A 20,047-nucleotide genomic window follows, 5' to 3' on the forward strand; every position below is an offset into this window, starting at 1 on the left:
AAGGGACAGAGGCACAGCACTAGTTACCAGTTCAGGAGTGTTTGGCAAGGCTAGAGAAGCAGAAATGAGGCTGGAGAAGGGGGTAGGGACACTCCCTGAAGGCCCTTGGGCACCCCAAGATGACTGTGGGTTTCATCTTGCATGTTAAGAGGAATTAATGCTTGGTTTTAACCAAGTGAGTGACACCGTCAAGTTTGCCTTTAAAAACTGTGGGGAGAGAGAGGAGTGGAAGAGATCAAACAGGCAGGGAGAAGAAAAAGTGTATTGGGAAATGGTAGAGGCTGTCTTTTCTGAAGGGTAGAGACCAGTAGTTGGCTGGCTTACTAAAAAAAACAAACAAAAAAAAATACTGTTAAAATGGGTATTCATAAAAATGCTATTTTAAATATTTAAACTTACATTTACCAGTATTCTGCTATACTGCCTTTCTTGCATAAATCACACTCAATAAATTTCAGTTCCTTTAAAAAATTTATTTATTTTAGGCTATGCTGGGTCTTTGTTGCTGCACAGGCTTTTCTCTACTTTCAGTGAGGGGGGCTATTCTCTAGTTGCGGTTCTCAGGTTCCTCATCGTGGCGGCTTCTCTTGCTGTGGAGCATAGGCTCCAGGGCACGAGGGCTTCAGAAGTTGTGGCTCCCAGGTTCATTAATTGTGGTGCATAGGCTTAGTTGGTCTGTGGAATGTGGGATCTTCCTGGCCCAGTAATCAAACCCATGTCTCCTGCTCTGGCAGGCATATTCTTTACCCGAGCCACTATGGGAGCCCTAGTTCCTTTTTTTTAAGTGGAGGAATTGAAAGATACTTGTGAGGTAGTCTGAAGAAATGATGCTTTTAGATTTTTGCGGTTTTTCACATTTGTTTATAGTTGTCTCAGCTACACTTACATCAACCACAGTGATCTTCAGTGAATTTCCCTAATCAAGTTTTTGAAAAGAATTCAATTTGGCTTTCAGAAAGACAACTTTTTTTGGGTACTCTCATAGTCCTTTGTTTATCCATTTATTGTTTCCCTCAACTAAAAGTAACCTCTGTGAAGGCAGGACCGGTATCTGTCTTGCTGACTGTATCCTTGGAGCCTCTGACAGTGCCTGTAGTAGGGTTGTAGACAATGAGTGAATAGTGACAAGTGACATCTATCAGGCTGAGTAACTTAGAGATGATTCTGTTGGTATCATTAGTCATGATCATGTATACCCCAAAGATACATTTCTACTACCTACTATGCAACTTCTAGTAACTGTTCCCATCAGTCTAATTTATATTCCTCCCAGTTTTCCCCAACTCTTGCACAAATTTACTGACTCCAGTGTGTGTTTTAAAAAACAGTATTGTTTTATTACTAACAGGAGTGGCCTGCCTGGGTAGGTGGGTGTGCTGGGCTCAGGGTATATGGGGGCTGTGAAGAGCAGATAACCGAGAGGCTGGAAAGAAAGGGAGTGGGTCTGGAGGCCAGGCCCACAGGTTCCTCCAGTTTATTTCGGGCCAGAGGCGGACTTAATAAAGGATTCATGGCAAGCAATGGCCAGGCCACCAATAAGATTAAGAAATTCTTGGAAATCTAGCTGCCCATCAGAGTTGAGGTCCAATCTCTTCATCATGCGGTCAAGGACACCAGGGTCCTTCTGGTTCTGCAAAGATAATAACAATAATGACATAATGACATTAGTACCTTTATACTGTTCTTTCTAAAATGCTTTTAAAAATGTTGTCACATTTTATTCTCACAAGAGTATGAGGTACAGGGTTCAGTTCAGTTCAGTCGCTCAGTCGTGTCTGACTCTTTGCGACCCCATGAATTGCAGCACACCAGGCCTCCCTGTCCATCACAAACTCCCGGAGTCTGCTCAAACTCATGCCCATTGAGTCGGTGATGCCATCCAGCCATCTCATCCTCTGTCGTCCCCTTCTCCTCCTGCCTCCAATCCCTCCCACCATCAGGGTCTTTTCCAATGAGTCAACTCTTCGCATGAGGTGGCCAAAGTATTGGAGTTTCAGCTTCAGCATCAGTCCTTCCAATGAAAACCCAGGACTGATCTCTTTAGGATGGACTGGTTGGATCTCCTTGCAGTCCAAGGGACTCTCAAGAGTCTTCTCCAACACCACAGTTCAAAAGCATCAATTTTTCGGTGCTCAGCTTTCTTCACAGTCCAGCTCTCACATCCATACATGACCACTGGAAAAACCATAGCCTTGACCAGACGGACCTTTGCTGGCAAAGTAATGTCTCTAATTTTCCCACTTGTCAGACATAGAAACAGACTCAAACAGATGAAGTGACTGGCCTAAGCAGAAGACCTAGGAGCCAAATCAGCTTTTTTTCCTTCTAAATTAACCATTTACTTAAAAAAACCTTTTTTTATTTTTTGGCTGTGCCTCATAGTCTGTGGAATCTTAGTTCCCCAACCAGTGACTGAAGCTGGGCCCTTGGCAGTGAGAGCACGGAGTCCGAACCACTGGACTAACAGGGAATTCCCTCAAACTCAGATTTTCTGGATTCTAGTCCAGGGTTCTTTCTGTTACATTTGGGGATTACTCAATTTTATAATATCAGTGGAAAACTTTTTCTAAGTGTCGCATGCAACTCCAATATACAAACTACATAAAAGTGGAGTGATCTGAGGTAGAATGAGGACAGCTGCTGATGCAGGGCCTGCTTAATCAGCCTCATCCGCCACTCATCCTAAACCCCAACACCTACACACACTTACATCCACTGGTTACATACAGCTACTTAATTAACTTAGAAAGTCAGTCTGTTAACTGCTACTGGCTACCATATCAAGTAGTGCACATATAGAATATTTAGAATATTATTTCCATCACTACAGAAAGTTCTTCTGAACAGGGCTACCCTAGCGGCTTTGGGGTGGAGGAACAACATTTGAAAACTCTTTTATTACTCCATTTACTATTTTTGTAAACCATCTCCTTAAATGAAAAAAAATCACTGTTCCCTATGTCATGTACAGTTTGATAACTCTGATCTTTAGATCCCATGTTATTCAAAAAAAGAAAAGATCCTTTAATAGCCATTCGGAGCTCACTCAGCCCTGGGGGCTCAGCTGCTGTCCTTCATTCCAAGCTAGCCGTTCTGCCAGGGTCTTGTAGTTTGGGGTTGGGGGCTGGGACCAGTACCTTTGTGAAGGCACCCAGCTCTGTATTCATGAAGATTAGGAACTCGGCCTTGGAGAGTTTGCTGTTGTTACCATCCCTTCCAGCATGCTTTTGGAAAACAGCAATCAGAGACTCGATGCATCGTTCAGTCTCTGTAGGGCTGGATACTTTTGCCTTTGGGGGAAAAAAAAATTCAGGATTCAGATAAGGGGAGGATATCAAGAGCTGGGTGCTGGAGAACACTCCGGAGGATCTCATCTCTTCATTTTGGGTCGAAGCAGTTTCCTAAAAGATAGGTCATTGTTTAGGGGCTAAGGGGTTAAGACAACCACAGAAAGTCACATTCTGTGAGCTTCTTCCCTGTATTGCCTCCTGTTTATTCCAGGTGAAAATCAGTGAGCATGCTGGTATACTTGAAAGCAGTAGACTGCCTAGATGAGCATGAGGTGACAGGGTTTGCTGATACTTTTAGAATGTGTGGGTAAATATACGATTATATACCCATAAATATGCAACCCACCAAGCATTGTGTATAGATTAAAAAATTCCCTATTTTCCAAAAGAATACATAGAGGTTACTGTGATTAGTGAAATGGCATTTCTTTTTAAAGGAATACTGAATTCTCAGGACTCATACATTTTCTAGAAGAAAACTAAAAGTATGGTTACCCTGAGGCGTGAGAAGGGAATTGACATGGCAGAGCTACTTCTAGAATCTCAGCCTCCAGGTTGCTTCCTGCACCCTTGGCCTTTGCTCCTTCTATTCCCAGATGCCACTAATTCCCACAGGAAAAGCTAGTGGAACTTCTCTGGTCACGTCAAACCAGAAGGTTGATATGGGGGCTCTGATCAAGGTTGCCACTCACACAGCTCCTATGGCATTTACGGGGTGAACCACAGGTGTGGTTGCACCAGAAGGAGCAGGAGATTCATATCCTATTCTGGGCTCTGCTTTCTTTCCTTACAAGGGAAGTCTCCAAGGAAATTCTGTCATGCTCTGCCCTTCATTCCAGCCAGCTCCTGGGGCCCCAGACGCGAGGAACTCGTGGGCTCCCCCTGGTGGATAAGAGCAGGAACTGAAGACTTTCTGGAAAACTCGATGGCCACACCCTTCCTCCAAGGCTTTATCTCGCTCTGGAGGTTACCAATGATGGTGACTTTCGCAACGTAGCACTTATCCCGTTAATTTGTTCTTAGGATGGACTCCCTGGAGCCCAGAACTGGAGGCTTTCAGGACGCATAATTTACATGCTAAGAAGGACTGACGTGCACAGCTGCCGTTCTCTTTCCCTCCTTCAGTCTCTCCAGGTGTTTTAACTGCCTAGCCTGGTGCTCACTGCATCCTGGAACATCTATAAAGCCCTTTCTGGAGGTGGGGTCTAGAGAACTCTATAGGAGATGGATTATTCCCCAACAGTCACGCTGTCAGAACTTTTTCTTTAGGTAAGAAAAGTGTTGGTAGCCTCAGAGTTTTGGTTAGAAACAAAATACCACAGCCTAGAAACAGATGTGTTTGCACAACAGCTTTTCTTATCAGGACTGCAATCTCACAGTCTAACTAACACATCAGATTACAGGAACAAGGTTGACTGGGACGGCACACCAGATAGGGTAGAACATTCCAGGCTGAGGAGCCAGGGCTTTGTGATCTTTTTCTAGACCTACAGAAGTATCCTCTGACCCTTTTCTTTGTAGAACTCAGACTGGTTTCATTTTCCAGTTTCAATGGCTTTCTGCTTTTCATTCTTTTCTCTCCTTAACATCAATCTTGACTGAATTTTTTTCTCCTTCAAATCTGTTGCTATCAGCTACATGGAGAAAATTAAAACCCGTGCATGTCTTCCCGGAGGTAATTTTTCAGAACAAAAGAAAAAAAAAAACACATATCAAATTACCTAAGTGGAATTACAAAATTTGTAGTGCTGGAGGGGACTTTGGAGAGGGTTCCCCGGCAGAGAGGCCCAGAGACAGGAAAGTTTTGCCCAAGCTGGATCAGTGACTGAAGGAGAAGAGAAAGCGATCTCCTGCCTGGATGGAGGCCAGTGCTCCCCATCACTGCTCCCCATAATTGTATTTGATGGGAACAATGAGAGGAAGGAGAAAACAGCATGATAAATGGATGCTGTGAAAGAGCTTATTAGTAAAAAATGCGTACTAAACACTCATTTGAGAAAGTTAAAGGAAAAAAAGTAACACTTGGAAAAAAGTATTGCAGTTCTCATTCTTAACTCATGCAGTTCTCATTTTTAACTCCTAATTCCTTCCAAGGAGTCCCGGTGGCATTCTCTTTCTTCCGGGGCAGTCATTTCAGGCCTTCGCCACTTGGTGGTGCTGGGTCTGCCTTTTCTAGGTTGCTTGAGACTTTGGTTCCCCACTTGGGCGTGAAAAGAAGAAAGAAAGAGCAGTCCAGGATACAGACTGACCCACTAAAGCAGGGGTTAGCAAACATGTTCTGTAGGTGCCAGACGGGATATATATTAGGCCAATGTGGTCCACTTGGCCTCCATCACTCTGCGTTTGTAGCAGGGCAGGAACCACACAGAGAACTCGTGAATGGGCGTGGCCGTGTGCCAATAAAACCTTACTTATATGCATGGTGAAGTCTGATTTTCATATAATTCTCAAAGTATTATTCTTCCTTGGCTTTTCTTTTCAACTATTTACGTAAAATCCACTCGGAGCTCGTGGGCGCAGAGAACCCCCACTTGGCAGGCGGGCGGAAGTTTGCTGACTCCGCGAAATAGAGGCCAAGGAAAAGGCAGATTTTGGGGGGGGTGGATTAATGCAGGTAGAAAGAATTCAGAGTGGGGCTGGCAGGAGCTGAGAGAAAACAGGAGACGGAGGATCGCCTAAAAAGACGGTGGGTTGGAGGCAAGCGGGGAGGAGGAGGGGGCTTCCCGGAGCCGGGGCCCTCCCACATTCCTGGCCGGGCTTCAGTTTCAGTCTCCGCGTCTTGGCCGCTTGCCCGTCGTTTACTGAAACTCCGATTTCCCCTCTAGGGCTCGGACCTCTAGCTCTGTAACTATATGTAACTGGAGCCACCACACAGAATTCACCCCCCGCCCCAGTCGTTAGGTCGTACCCGGGGCTCCGCGGGCCCGCGGCGAAGGGCTTCCCGCACCGGCCGGACCCCCTCGCCCCGTTGCCCGCCGCGCGAGGGGCTCCGCGCCGGGCGTGGCTCGCAGGGCACTTCCTCTATCCCAGCCCCAGACCTCGGCGTAAAAACAAGAGCCTCCCGCTGCTACCCCGAGGCTGTGATTCTACGTATAATTTAGGGCTTCTTCCTTCCATCTGCTCTTTTCTGATTCCCTCCGGTAGATTTATTTGTCCTGCTCTGCTTCCTGCCACGACCACTTCAAAAATCAAAGATCAAGCCTGGTGAAAAGTATGCCGTGGCTGTAATTTTCATGTAAGAGGAATTTACATGAAAGAAATTTTCATCTAAGAGGAAGACAGTAAAAAGCGCGGCTTACCATGTCGGAGAGGAGCGAGGCGCGCGGATGCGAGCGGGGAGCGGCGCGGCGGGCACTGGGCGGCGGGCCGGGTCCCGGGCCTCCGGGCCGGCCCCACCCGGCTCCGCCCCGCGCGGCTCCAGCCTGACTCACGCGCCCCCTCCTCCGCCCCGCCCGCCCGCCGATCCGGGCTCGTCGCTGTCGCCTTTCTTTGCCAAACGCGCAGTTTCACCTTAAAACTCACACAAAACCCCATTGTCCTCACGGAGCCTTAAAACAATCTCTCCCTCCCTGTCTTGTGAACTGTGAAGATGTTGGTCTTTTCTGAATTTAAACTTTGGCGTAGCGGTCTTTGGGAAATCTGTTCAAGTCCACAGGTCTTCCATGTACGAACTTACCAGCTATTTCTGCTGCTTCCTAAAGGCGGAGCGATCCCTTTAAAAGACTAGCAACTCGGAACGTTGGCCTTAATTGCAGAGTACTTGTTTCCTAGAAACCACGGCTGTCTATTCTTTCACAGTGGATGTAATTAACGGACTAAACGGTGACGGTTTGTGCAAACTGGAGCATCATTGTCTCAAACGTCTCTATAAACCGATTAAGAGTTAAAGAAGGACCCTACACCCCCAAAGTACTGCAACGGTGCAGTACGACCACAAACTACTGACCCGTGCAAGTCGGGGTCTTACCTCTGTGCAATCGGCAACGGAGTTGTATGAAGAATCAGAAGCTCTGGATTCTGATCCTGGATCTGTAATTGTTGTTTAGTTGCTAAGTCGTGTCTGACCCTTTTGCGACCCCGTGGACTGTAGCCCGCCAGGCTCCTCTGTCCATGGCATTTCCCAGGCAAGAATACTGGAGTGAGTTGCCATTACCTTCTCCAGGGCATCTTCTCCAGGGGCTCCTATCTGTTGAGGAGACACAGGATGGATCGTCTCCTATGTAGATAGGTTGATTCTTTACCACCGGGTCACCAGGGAAGCAGGTATCTGTAATTACTTCAAGGCAACAGTTTTGGCAAAACCCCTCAATCCTCTGAGCCTCCATTTCCTTACCTGTAAAAGTAGGTGCCCTTTCCTTTCCTATTTCACAAGATTGTTATGACTGTCAGATAAAATGATAGTTTTGAGAGGGCTTCAAGAACTGACATAGATGCGAAGGAAAGATAAAGGGTTGCAGGGCATTGTGTAAACTACTTCCTGACATCTCTGTTCTTGCAGCCTCAGCTGGTTACTTCTGAAGAGATCTTCATCTCTTCTTACTTACACCACACCACAGTTTTAGTTATTCTTGAATCCACTTGAAAGTCTCACCTGAGCCTCAAACTCAATTCAAGAAATGCTTGTTTTCCCTGAGTCTGTTTTTCTTCTGTCCTCCTTATCTCTGCTAATGATACTGTCATTCTTCTGTTCTCCTGACTGGAGAGTTTTGGAGCCAGGTTTTGACTCTAAATACCTTTCTTACCCCCAAATCTTATCAAGTCCCAGGTACCATCAGTTTTATTTTTACACTCTCTCTTGGATCTGGTTATATCCCACCTCCAGGGTTCTAGTTTAGGTTTTCATTCCCTCTTTCCTCCAGTTTTCTAATTGGTCTCTTGCCCTCCGATTGTGCTACTGACTGTTAAAAACACATTTCCCTACAGTACAGCTCTGGTTAGTTGCTTGCTTAAAAATGAAACACAATGAAAGAACCAAACAAGATGGCTCTCCAATGCCCTTTATATCAAATCCAAATTTAGCTTCTATCTGCCTTTGAAAAACCTTTATCAATGAATGAATTCTTCAATTTATTTATTAAAAATTTTTTTTTGAAAACTATTTTGTGTCAAGCTCAGTGCTAGGCACAAGAGATACAAATACAAATGTGATATTAGTGCCTGCCTTTGAGGTGGTCTATGGATAGACTTTGGGGTTTCCCCAGTGACTCAGCAGTAAAGAATCTGCCTGCAATGCAGGAGACATGGGTTTCATACCAATGTCAGGAAGATCTCCTGGAGGAGGGCAAGGCAACCCATTCCAGTATTCTTTGCATGCCATCTTTCCTGCATGCCTGGAGAATCCCATGGACAGAGGAGCCTGGCAGGCTACAGTTCAAGGGTGGCAAAGAGTTGAACACGACCGAAGTGACTTTACATGCTTCCACATGGATTGACTTCAGACCTACAGTATATTGAGGGGTGTTCCATGGATGGATGCTGGGATCCACATACACCCCAAAGGTATGTGTAAAATTTTCTGCCTAAGAGAACTTCTTCTTGAGGAGGATTCTTAGCTTTCTTCTGATTCTCAGAAAAATCTATGATCAAAAATATTAAAGAATCATTAGTTTAAATTATTCTATACCTGGGACTTCCCATATCACACTCCTCCTTAAGGAAAAACACCTTAAACATGTTTATCCCCCTCTGCTGAAAGTCCAGCCCAGTTGGTAAATTTTTGCATGGTTTGACCCTGTGCCCACTGTCATAGCTGACTGGATTGAGTTTAGCTCTAGGCTCAAGGACTCCCAGTCCACAGAATGGACAGTATTGGATGTTTCATTACGTGATATGAAATAGTGAGCTGGGACCATTCAGTTTTTGGAAGACCGAAATTAGAAACACATACAAATTAGGCACTTAGAAGAGCTGAAGCTGAACATTTGCATGGAGAGAATCATGAGGTCATGACAAAAAAAAATTATGAAGAAGCAGACACCATAAATAAGTAGATGCTATGACATTTGGAAAGACTGTGCAGAATAGTGTTCTTGTTCTTCCTGAACCTAGTTGTCTAGCTTTCCTGATTTCAGGTAAGGCCTCTATTCTTTCAGTAACTCCCCTGCCCCATGAAGCAGCTTGAGTGAAACCAAAGAAAAGAACTGAATCAAATAAATATGAATTGTCCAGAACCATGTTGGTGGATCAAATCTGCCCAGTGAGGGCTGCCTGTGGTAGCAACTCCCCAGCATCATGATGAAAGGGATTTTCTGTTAAAAGAGGGAGGGTTCAGGAAAGATGGAATGCAAAGTAGATTTGGCAACGTTGGTAAACATTGTGTCCAAGTGAAGGGCTAAATGCAAGCAAGGAGCTGAGGATGAGTAAGGGCTGGTAAGTTGATACCAAGAGACAAAAATGAGGTCAGATTAGTCAATTTATTCAGGAAATAAATGTGGGGACTTCTAAGGTACAGGGTAATTCTTATGTGCAACCTGAGCTCTGTGCAGGGCTGGGCTTGTTCCTGAATGGACTAGATTAGATAAACATAATTGTGGGGTGTGAACAAGGCACAATGGTACTGCCGGGAAGGAAGTGAGTGGTTAACTCTGGAGGAGCAGAGAAAGTGTCACGGAGACAGTGATGCTTGAGTTGGATAGTGAAGGATGAATAAGAATTCACCAGGTGTAAAATAAATAAATAATTCATCAGGTAGATGGGCACAGTTGAAGTCAGTACAGTATGATACGTATAACATCTTATCTGTATGAGCTCTAGCAAGTCATTTAGCTGCTCTGTACCTCAGTTTCCTCATCTATAAAGTGGAGATAATAGAGGTACCTGCTTCTACTACTTACTAAAGATGAAGATGTAATTATGTAAAATGCTTAGAACGTAGAGCAGTGTCTTCAGAGGGATGCTTTCATAATGGTTTGTGCAAAAGTAATCAGGGGTGGGACTTCCCTGGTGGTCCAGTAGCTAAGACTCCATGCTACCAATGCAGGGGGCCCAGGTTCAATCCCTGGTCAGGAAACTAGATTCCACATGCCACAACTGAAAGATTTTGCATGCTGCAACTAGAGATCCCCCACACTGCAATGAAGATCGAAGATCCTGGATGCCCCAACTGAGACTTGGTGCAGCCAATAAATAAATGAATGAATAAATAATTTTTTTTAAGTAGCAGGGGTGAAGCTTATGCATATTCTCGGTACCTGCAGGTGGGTTGGTAGTCCTGGGCTTTGTGTATACTTAGTTGTTCAGTTGTTTCTGGCTCTTTACAGCCCTATAGACTGTAGCCCTCCAGGCGCCTCTGTCCATGGATTCTCCAGGTAAGAATACTGGAGTGGCTGTCATGCCCTCCAGGGGATCTTCCCAACTGAGGGATCGAACCCAGGTCTCCTGCATTGCAGAAAGATTCTTTATCAGCTGAGCCACCAGGCAAGCCCAAGAATACTGGAGTGTGTAGCCTATCCCTTCTCCAGGGAATCTTCCTGACCCAGGAATTGAACTGGGGTCTCCTGGACTGCAGACGAATTTTTTACCAGCTGAGCTACCAGGGAAGCTCTAGGTATCTAGAATAATCAAATTCAAAGAGATAAAGTAGAGTGACAGCTGACAAAGGCTGGAGAGAGGGAAGAAAGGAGTTGCCGTTTAATGGATATAGAGTTTCTGTTTTGCCAAGATGAAAGAGTTCTGGAGACTGGTTGCACAACAATATGAATATACAGCAGACCACCTAAGGGGGATTTCAACTGTGCAGATCCACCTTTGTGCGGGACTTTTTCAGTAGTAAATACTGCAATACTACATGATCTGTGGTTGGCTGGATCTTTGAAGGTAGAACCATGGATATAGGAGAAAGTACAGATACAGGGGACCAGTATTCAGATTTTCAACTGATAGAGGGTTGAAACCTAACCTCCACATTGTTTGAGGGTCATCTGTGCTTATTGCCATAGAACCATGTACTAAAAAAATAGTGAAGATGGTAAATTTTAAGTTATATATATTCAACCACAATAAAAAATGCAATTGTGATCAAACCAGCAATACATATGCAGGAGCTAATGTCTGAGTTACACCATTTGGGTCAAGTGTATGGGGCAATGGTAAATGTGAGGCCAGAGCTGTGGGATTGAGCCTGGAGAGAGAAGGGTCAGATCACTAAGGGCTATGCTTGGAAATTTGAATTGTATCCTGAAGTTTATCTATCAAGAACCGCTGATGATTTTAAAGCAGGAGAGTGACTTGATCCACTTCATCTTTTGGGAAGTATAGAAAATGTATTGAGGGGAGAGAGGCTAGAGGCAAGAAACATAAAGATAGAGATGCAATAATCAAGGCGAGAGGGCCATGGAGATGGGGCAGGGAATTGCCAAGTACTGAGAAGGCAATGGCAATTGAACTTGGCCTCTGCTTAGATGCGGGGGGTGGGGGGGCTGGAAAAGGGGTGAAATCACCCTAGGAGAGAATAGGATTGGGAACAGTCACATTTACTTACAGCTCTTCAAATCTCTCTGTCTCACCTCAGGAACTTTGCACATCTATCTGTCTGTCTGCAATAGTCTTTTTCTCACCTTAGTTGGCTTGTTGACAACAAACTACCACAGACTGAGTGGCTTAAACAAAAATTTATTTTCTCACGGTTCTGGAGGCTGGAAGTCCAAGCAAGATCAACGTACTAGTTGATTCAGTTCCTCATCAACTCTTTTCCTGGCTTGCAGATGGCTGCTTTCTCATTGAGTCTTCACACGGTGGAGAGAGAGAGTTCTCTCTTTTCGTTTTCTTATAAGGCCACAGTCCTACTGAATTAGGGCTCCCCTCTTATGACATTTAAGCATTTAATCATTTGACTGTAATTACCTCCTAAGACCTTGTCTCTAAATACAGTCAAATTAGGGGTTAGGGCTTTAACATATGGATATTTTTTGTGTGTATGGGGACAGACACAATTAAGTCCATAGCATTATCTATCCTTCATACAACTTAGAAATCATCTTTCCTAAGCATCCCTCTTTCTCTGACAGAGTGCTAGGTATCTATGGAAAAAAAAAGAGAAAGCTAACAAAACAGCCTAAGACTTCTGTCCTTGGAAAGGCCTGCTTTCAAGGCTGGATTTTGGCTGGCATCTTAGAACTTGGATTTCAGGAGGGTTTCCATCTGTTCCCTTATTATGCCTAAACTATTGGTACAAACAATGCAGTTTATGCCAAGCACCTGCTTTCTTTCTGGGAGTATGGAATTTTTTGGTACATGCTAGTGAGAATAGGAGATGTGGGTTCAACACCTGGGTCAGGAAGGTCCTCTGGAGTAGGAAATGGCAGCCCACTCCAGCATTCTTGCCTGAAAAATTCCATGGACAAAGGGGCTTGGCGGGCTACAGTCCATGGGGTCACAAAGAGCTGGACACAACTGAATGACTGAGCACACGCACGTGGAGAGAGTATGCCTATGTGACCAGTCTCCTGTAAACATCTTGGGTGCTGAGCTTCTAATGAGATTCTCTCATAGACACAGCTTCACATGTGTTGTCACAATTCAAAGCTGGAGGAATTCAGAATGTCCTGTATCCATTATATGTTCTCCCTTAGCTCCTTGCCTCAGAATTCTTACCATAATCTACTGTCATTTTCTATTTACTTATGTTCCTCACTAGACAGCAAGCTACTTGAGGGCAGAGCCAGTATCCTACTTACTACAGTGTTCCTGGCATCCAGTACATGCATCAGGCAGTTATGTAAGGAGGGTCTCCCCTCACAGTATGCAGAGCTGTCCTGAGCACTGCCGCTCAGTGGTGAACAAGGTGGGTGAAGTCTCCATTCTGATGGTGCTCAACCTAGCTTGTGTGACTTTAACCAATACTTACAGAATAAGGAGGAAGATGATCCACCATAGGACAGAAAAGAGAAATGACTGGGAAGGCGACTCAGAGCCTTCTCTGGTGTCATCAAGTCCGTGGAAGAGAGACTTTCAAGATGGAAAGGGTGGTCAGCAAGGTGAAAGTCTTCAGAGAGACAGAGTACAGTGAAGGTTGAGATGTGCCCAGTGGATGTGGCATTTATATCCTTGGAGACCTTTGCCAGAGCAATTTTAGTGTAGGGGGAGGGGAAACCAAGTGCTATAGACTGAGGAATGAATGGGAGATGAAGAGTGGGGACAGGGAGTATGGATTACTTACTTGAGAAGGTTGACTATGAAGGGAGGAGAAGTGGAGTGTGGCCAGAAGGGATCTGAAACCAAGGGAGGATTTGAAAGCATAAACACTTTGAGTGAGTTCACAGGCTGTGCAGAAGGAGTTGCCAGAATGAGAAGGCATATGTATAACGTTGAGAGGATACAAATGATAGAGCAAGGTCTCAGAGGAGCTACGGCAGATGAATTACTCCACAGAGTGGAAAAGGGGGCAAATGAGGAGTGAGGCTATAGAAGGACCATAACTTTAGGAGGGTGCAGAGGGTTATCTTTTTGGATAACCTGTTGGCACATGAAGTGGGAGGTAAGGACATCCTTGACAGTGGCCATAGGACATCCTTGAGTAGGTTCTTGAGTAGGAGAATTGAGGAGATTCTCAATGGTCTCAGAGGAAAATGGTAACAGGAGCTGACTCAGATCGTAGAGTGGGTACAAAAGCTTATGAAGTTATAATTTTGCGGTGACTCGAATACCCATGGTTGTGATTATGTGGCTGTATGACTTTCTCCTGGTGTGTTTAGAACTCTACTCATTGGATCCAAGAGAGGGTTGTGAAATGGATTTAGGGTTAAAATTTTACAGAATAGGTGTAACAAAAGGATAAGACAGTGAAGGAGTTGAGGGTGTGGGTGAGAAAATAATCCACTTGATTGGGCATTCAGTACAGAAAGAAAAAGAAGGGAACAAGGACATGGAAGGTCAGTGGGCACAAAAAATTTCTCCGTAAAATCAAAGGACAAGTTACATGGAAAAGAGGGATGGAGAGAGCTGGAGATGTAAGAAGTTATTGGGTGCGTGCTCAGTTGTGTCTGACTCTTTGTGACCCTATGGACTGTAGCCTGCCAGGCTTCTCTGTCCACGGGATTTTCCAGGCAAGAATACTGGAGTGGGTTGCCATGCCCTCCTCCAGGGGATCCTACCGACAAAGGGATCCAAGCAGCGTCTCCTGAGTCTGCTGCATTGCAGGTGGATTCTTTACCCACTGAGCCATCTGGGAAGCCCATAAGAAGTTATTGGTATAACATTAACTTCCAATGAGTCTATTAATTTGTGGGTAGAGCTCTTATGATAGCAGAATCCAAGCATGGCTTAGGGCCTTATACCAATTGCAGTGTATTTGGAGTGAGCAGGAAGGAAGGAGGTCAAGAAACTGTGAGGGTAGGGGGCTGGGTGGATGAGCCTTGTCAGTGCTGAGCTCATCTAGGATGGTGAGAGGAGCTACAGTGGAGAGCAAGGTGTGAAGCCGGTTAGGATGTCTGATGTGAAACAGGTATAGGACACTGAAAGACTGTAAAAAAGGGTCTCAAAGTGCTATCTACTACTTTCCTTTATACACTCTATGCTTTAGCAAATGGAACCACTGTTTACCACCCAAAGGTCCTCTTCTTTGGCTGTTGCTCAAGCTTTCTCTGCTTTTGATACATCCTTAGTTTCAGTTCTCTCTGATGAAATTCTAGGCTCCTTCAATGAAGCTCCTCCTTCATGAAGATTTTCTGATTTCAACCACTCACTTTTATCCTCCTGTAATATTTTATAATTTATTTTTTTGGGGGTGGAGGAATTTAATATTTTGCTGTATATTAAAGGGTTTTATGTTAACAGATTTTTTTTCCTGATAGCATGTGTGTTCCTTGAAATTATGGATGTATCGTGTTCATTCTTGTGTCATTCATAGCCATTTGCATGTAGTAACAACTGGTGCGTGTTCATGGGATTGAATGAATAGAATGATTTCAGAGTAGGGGCTGAGTTTGGTTTAATTCTGTGTAATTTAACTTTCAGGGCAGTGGTAAATAATTGTCCCAAGAATTACTAACTCTTTGTTTTGTTTTTTGTTCTGGGGAAGGATTGCTAGCTATTTTTTGTTAAGAGTCTTAAATTTATATAAATTATTATTGAATACCAGGCCCTCTGCTAGGGTCTGAGGATACAAAGATAAAAAAAAATCATGGCTCCTACCTTTGAGGATCCTCATATTGAATTTGATTAATAAAACAGGAGTGGGATCCTTCTAAAGACTGAGCCATCTGCATCAGAAGGTGTGCCCTCAGTCTCTTGGATGAGGCTCTTCCAATTTAAGTCCTAGGCTAGAAGATTTACCTCTTGAACGTAAGAACTGTCAGGGGAGATCCTTTGATTTCTCCCATAATCAACAGCTCCTGCCCAGAGCACTGAGGCCACATTTACAATATTAAGGAATGACCCCACAATCTGTGAGGCCACTGTGGTATATATGGAAATGCTGGACAAAGAATCTAAAGGCCTGAGTTTGAGTTTTAGCCCTCTCCTAGATAAACTTTTTGTTTGTTTGTTTCTGAGCTTCAGTTTTCTCATATGTAAAATGTGGATAATAATTATGGAGATAATAAATATAAAAGGGCTCTTCAAATGGTGCTGTGTTATACCAGTGTTAATTGCTACGTGGGTAAATGAAAGTGTGCTTCTAGGCTCTGCTTTGCAGATCTTGGCTGTTACTATTGTTATCATTCAAGCCCTTCCCTCTTCTCACTTCCTGTTGCCTCTGATTGCTGGCCCTCACTAACTCCCTCATTTGTACTGATGTAGTGGCATCATCAGAGCAGACATAGAGTTCTGTGCAGGCTGGTGGAAGTTCACTGCCTTCCTCCATTGTCTACACACATCTACGTTTTCCTTCACATTCTTCTAGATTGGTGGCTGGAAACCACTGAAGTCCTCCACAAAGTTGCTTTTAGTCTCCAACTGTTAGTGGAAGCACACTGATTGAAATGGCCCACCCTGGTCAGGCACCATGGAAACCATTTGCATGAGTCGTTTTGTGACAGGAGGTCCTGGTAAGGAACAGGGAACTAATAAGCCACTACCAACCAGAAGAGTTCGGGAAAGGTCAAAAGGAGACACTACATGTCCAACCACCTCCCAGAATCCTTCTCTCTGGCATCCATCTTGGCTGAACAAGGCTGAACAATGATTGGCTAAGGACAGCCGGGAAACTAATCCCATCACCAGGCAAGCCACTTGACAGAGCGGTTCTCCTGGGTTCCCTTCCCCTACTGCTCTCCACCCGGGTGCGCTTTCCCAGTACAATCTCTTGCTTTGTCAGCACACGTGTCTCCTCAGACAATTCATTTCCGAGTGTTAGACAAGAGCCCAGTTTCGGGCCCTGGGAGGGTTCCCCCTTCCTGCAACACAACTGCTGTTAGCAGACTTGAGAGGTTTTCTCTTTCACAACGTCCCACAGCAAATTGTTGCACGTATGTTACATTTCTACTCCTAGGAGGCCACACCATACAGACCCATGTCTGATCCATTGTGATCTGAATGTGCCGTCAAAATGGTCTCAGTGAACCTGTATCATTCAGTTTTTTGTCCAAACTTTTCGTCTTCGAATTCAAGATGAAATTCTAATTCCAGCTGTTGTTTTCATTATTTCCTTTCATTCACTGCAAACTCTGGTCAACTGGGAACTTTCACTGTTGTCTGTAAGCGGGGTTGATCCTCTAACCGTTTCTCACTGGTTCATTCACACTAGTTGTTAAAACACTGGTGTTCTTCTCTACCAGTTGCTGAATGTCCTCTCTTCTTGCCTGAATCCCCGAGTGCCATTCACCTGAAGCCCCAGCCACTTGTCCCTCTCCTGGGCCACACGATTCCCATAATCAAGTAATTTAAGAATTAATACATGGAGTAGTGAGGGTCTCTGGGACTTGCTCCATCCTGGTAGCCTGGCCACTGTCCTGACTGGTCATTGTTTAGTCACAGTGTGAATATCTTCCAGTCTTTAGGAGCCCCACAATTTCCCACTTAATGACTTTTTTTCTTGTGTTCCCTTCCTTTAGCCTGGAATGTTTTCCTCTGTCTTATGTCCAAATTCTACATGTATGAAGACTTAACTTATAAAGAACCTTCTCCAGGAAGCCTTTTACTTATATCTTCTAACTAAAAAGGATCTGTCCCTTCATTGATCTACCACAGCCCTTTATCTGCACTTTTCTGTGGCGTGTGTTACAGCCTATCTTGAATTATAGCTATTTAAGTATGTGCCACTTGTTTTTTTCCTGTTACACTGTCGACTTCTTGAGGACCAGATCTACTATAATTCCACTGTGGGCGGGTGGGCACAACCCACTCACCCTAAGTGGCAGTGAGTCCTTCCCCTACTAATACTCTGGGTCTAGGACATGGTGTGATGGGTTAGTAGTAGGCAGGAGGACTTTTATGTGACAAACGAAGAATTTAAAGGTTCTGTGGTCTGCATTCAATGGTTTGACATTTTTGTGTAGTGAGACTTCCTTCTGTTTCATCTTTCCCTGAATCCCATGCCTATACCCTCTGGCTCTTGGAAGACCTAAGAGTGGGCAGGTTCGTTCAGCTCTGTTCCCAGGCTTTAGAGAGAAAATATATGAGTTAGGGTGCTTTAGGGGTGAAGATAACAGGAAGTTGACTTAGGATAGTTTAAAGAACCATGAAATTATTTTTTGTCTTTATAACAGGAGGTCCCTGGAGCAGAAGAGGCTCCAGGGCTGACTGATTCAACAGCTTAGTGATGTAAGAGGGGATGAGATTCTTCTGTTTTTTTACCCCATGATCCACCTTACCATTGTAATCCTAGGTGAAACATACAGGGTATGCATTTCCTTGTTCACACCTCAGGAAGAAACTTGCTTCTCTTTTCCAGAAACTCTGGACAGGGCTCTCTTAAATCTCATTGCCCCAGATGGGTTAGGCCTGTCTATCCTTGTACAAATAGACGGCCAGAGGCATGGAATTACCTCACTTAGCTGAGACAAATTGTTTAGGGATGGAATGGGTGTTGTGTGGCTGTGTTGGGAGATTGTATTTTCCAAAAATGGCCATAACACTATCTGCCCTCCCACAAGCTCTTCTTTCAATGTGACTCTCACGCTCCTCCCATCAAGAGATAGGATCTTTTCCTTTTTCTCCGTAGTTCCCCTGGCATTCTGTGATGACCTGGGGTGAGGTGGGGAGGGAAGCTCAAGAGGAAGGAGATATAATTATGGCTGATTTTTGTTGTTATATGGCAGAAACCAACACAACACTATAAAGCAATTTTCCTTCAATTAAAAAATTAAAAAAAGAGGTAGAATCTATATTTTCACTCCTTGAACCTGGGAGAGTGTGTGGTGACTTCTTTGGAAGTGACTCTATATATTTCTGAGTTGTTGTTCAGTAGCTAAGTTGTGTCTGACTCTTTGCAACCCCATGAACTGCAGCACACTAGACTTCCTTGTCCTTCGCTGTCTCCCTAAGTTTGCTCAAACACTTGTCCATTGAGTCAGTGATGCCATCCAACCATCTCATCCTCTGCCACCCTTTCCTCCTTTTGCCTTCAATCTTTCCCAGCATCAGGGTCTTTCCCAATGATTCAGTTCTTCTCACCACGTGGCCAAAGTATTGGAGCTTCAGCTTCAGTCCTTCCAAAGAATAGACAGGGTTGATTTCCTTCAGGAATGCTTGGTTTGATCTCCTTGCTGTCCAAGGGACTCTCAAGAGTCTTCTCCAGCACCACAGTTTGAAAGCATTGTTTCTTTGGCGCGTGACCTTCTTTGACTTCTGAGACTTGATGTTAAAAGGTGGAGTTCACCTGCTTCTGTTTTGGGATGCTCACTCAAGGACCCTGGCCACCATACTGGTGAGGAAGCCCAGGCTGCCTCCTGGACAGATCCATGTGCAGAGGGCCCACCAGCCAGCACTAAGTAGCCAGCATGTGAGTGGGTTATCTTGGAAATGGGCCCTCTCGGGTCAGTCAGACTGCCTAGCTAACACCGTGTGAAGCAGAGGAGGGCTGCTTTATAAGCCACCAAGTTTTGGAGTTGTTTGTTATCAGCAATGGACAACTGGAACTGGGGTGTCCTGTGGAAATAATAGTATTTCCTTAGTACTTTCTCTGGTGTCTTACTCTTTTTGTCGATGAATTGGTTAGATATCAAGGGCAAGGCTAAAAGTGAGGAAAGATTTAAAGCCTGAAAGGAATTTTATTGTTTAGCTCAAATTACTCACTCTCTGGGATTTCTATATGGGATTTGGGGGTTCATGCTTTATAACGGGGACTTTGCCCATCTCTCTCAAGAAATTGCAGTGGAAGATGGCTGATTGTGATTGGGATGTTCAGGATCCAAGGAAAATAATCATGATGAATATCTACTCCCTTTTTATTTAAAACGTGGCCCATTCTGCAAGGAGTAAACCTTGCTAAGGGATCTTCTTACCTGTTTTTCTTGTTCTAGGAGCCAGGGTCTTAAGTTGCTGTCAGAAGGGTGCACTCAACTCAAGTAAATATTCCTCACAGGAACTTATTTATTTGCTTTAACTGAAGATGAAAATGACTGAACTCACACTTTAGAAAACCCTATATACAGTTTTTTAAAATTAATTTTTATTGGAGTGTATTTGCTTTGCACTGTTGTGTTGGTTTCTACTGTATAGCAGAATGAATCAGCCGTTCATATATATATTTCCCCTTGCTTTTGGACTCCCTTCCCACTCAGGGCACTACAGTGCATTAAGTAGAGTTCCCTGTGCTAGACCATATGTTCTCATTAATTCTCTAAATAATTTATACTTAGTATCAATAGTGTATATGTGTC

At 44.4% G+C, this 20,047-nt stretch overlaps 1 protein-coding gene and 1 long non-coding RNA gene across 2 annotated transcripts in view; one reads left to right on the forward strand and one right to left on the reverse strand.

Moving 5' to 3' along the window:
• Window positions 1–458: 458 nt before the first annotated feature.
• S100A11 (S100 calcium binding protein A11) lies at window positions 459–6,695 on the reverse strand. Its single transcript, XM_070467354.1, has 3 exons — window positions 6,590–6,695; window positions 3,138–3,290; window positions 459–1,630 (listed from the first exon to the last, which is right to left on the reverse strand). Exons 1-3 carry the CDS (start codon window positions 6,590–6,592, stop codon window positions 1,475–1,477), a joined length of 312 nt encoding a protein of 103 aa, XP_070323455.1. The 5' UTR covers window positions 6,593–6,695; the 3' UTR covers window positions 459–1,474.
• A 1,838-nt stretch (window positions 6,696–8,533) lies between these two features.
• Window positions 8,534–20,047, forward strand: part of LOC139035130 (uncharacterized) — a 61,989-nt gene continuing 50,475 nt past the window's right edge. The window contains exon 1 of the long non-coding RNA XR_011487653.1: window positions 8,534–8,789. This is a non-coding gene — a long non-coding RNA (uncharacterized lncRNA). The remainder of the gene's footprint in view (window positions 8,790–20,047) is intronic.

Source organism: Odocoileus virginianus, chromosome 5 (genome assembly GCF_023699985.2).
Source record: "Odocoileus virginianus isolate 20LAN1187 ecotype Illinois chromosome 5, Ovbor_1.2, whole genome shotgun sequence".
Lineage (NCBI taxonomy): Eukaryota > Metazoa > Chordata > Mammalia > Artiodactyla > Cervidae > Odocoileus > Odocoileus virginianus.

Coding starts and splice junctions, on each gene's coding strand:
- S100A11 (XM_070467354.1), bottom strand. Junction 1,631..3,137: donor AGCTGGGTGCCTTCACAAAG/GTACTGGTCCCA, acceptor TTATCTTTGCAG/AACCAGAAGGACCCTGGTGT.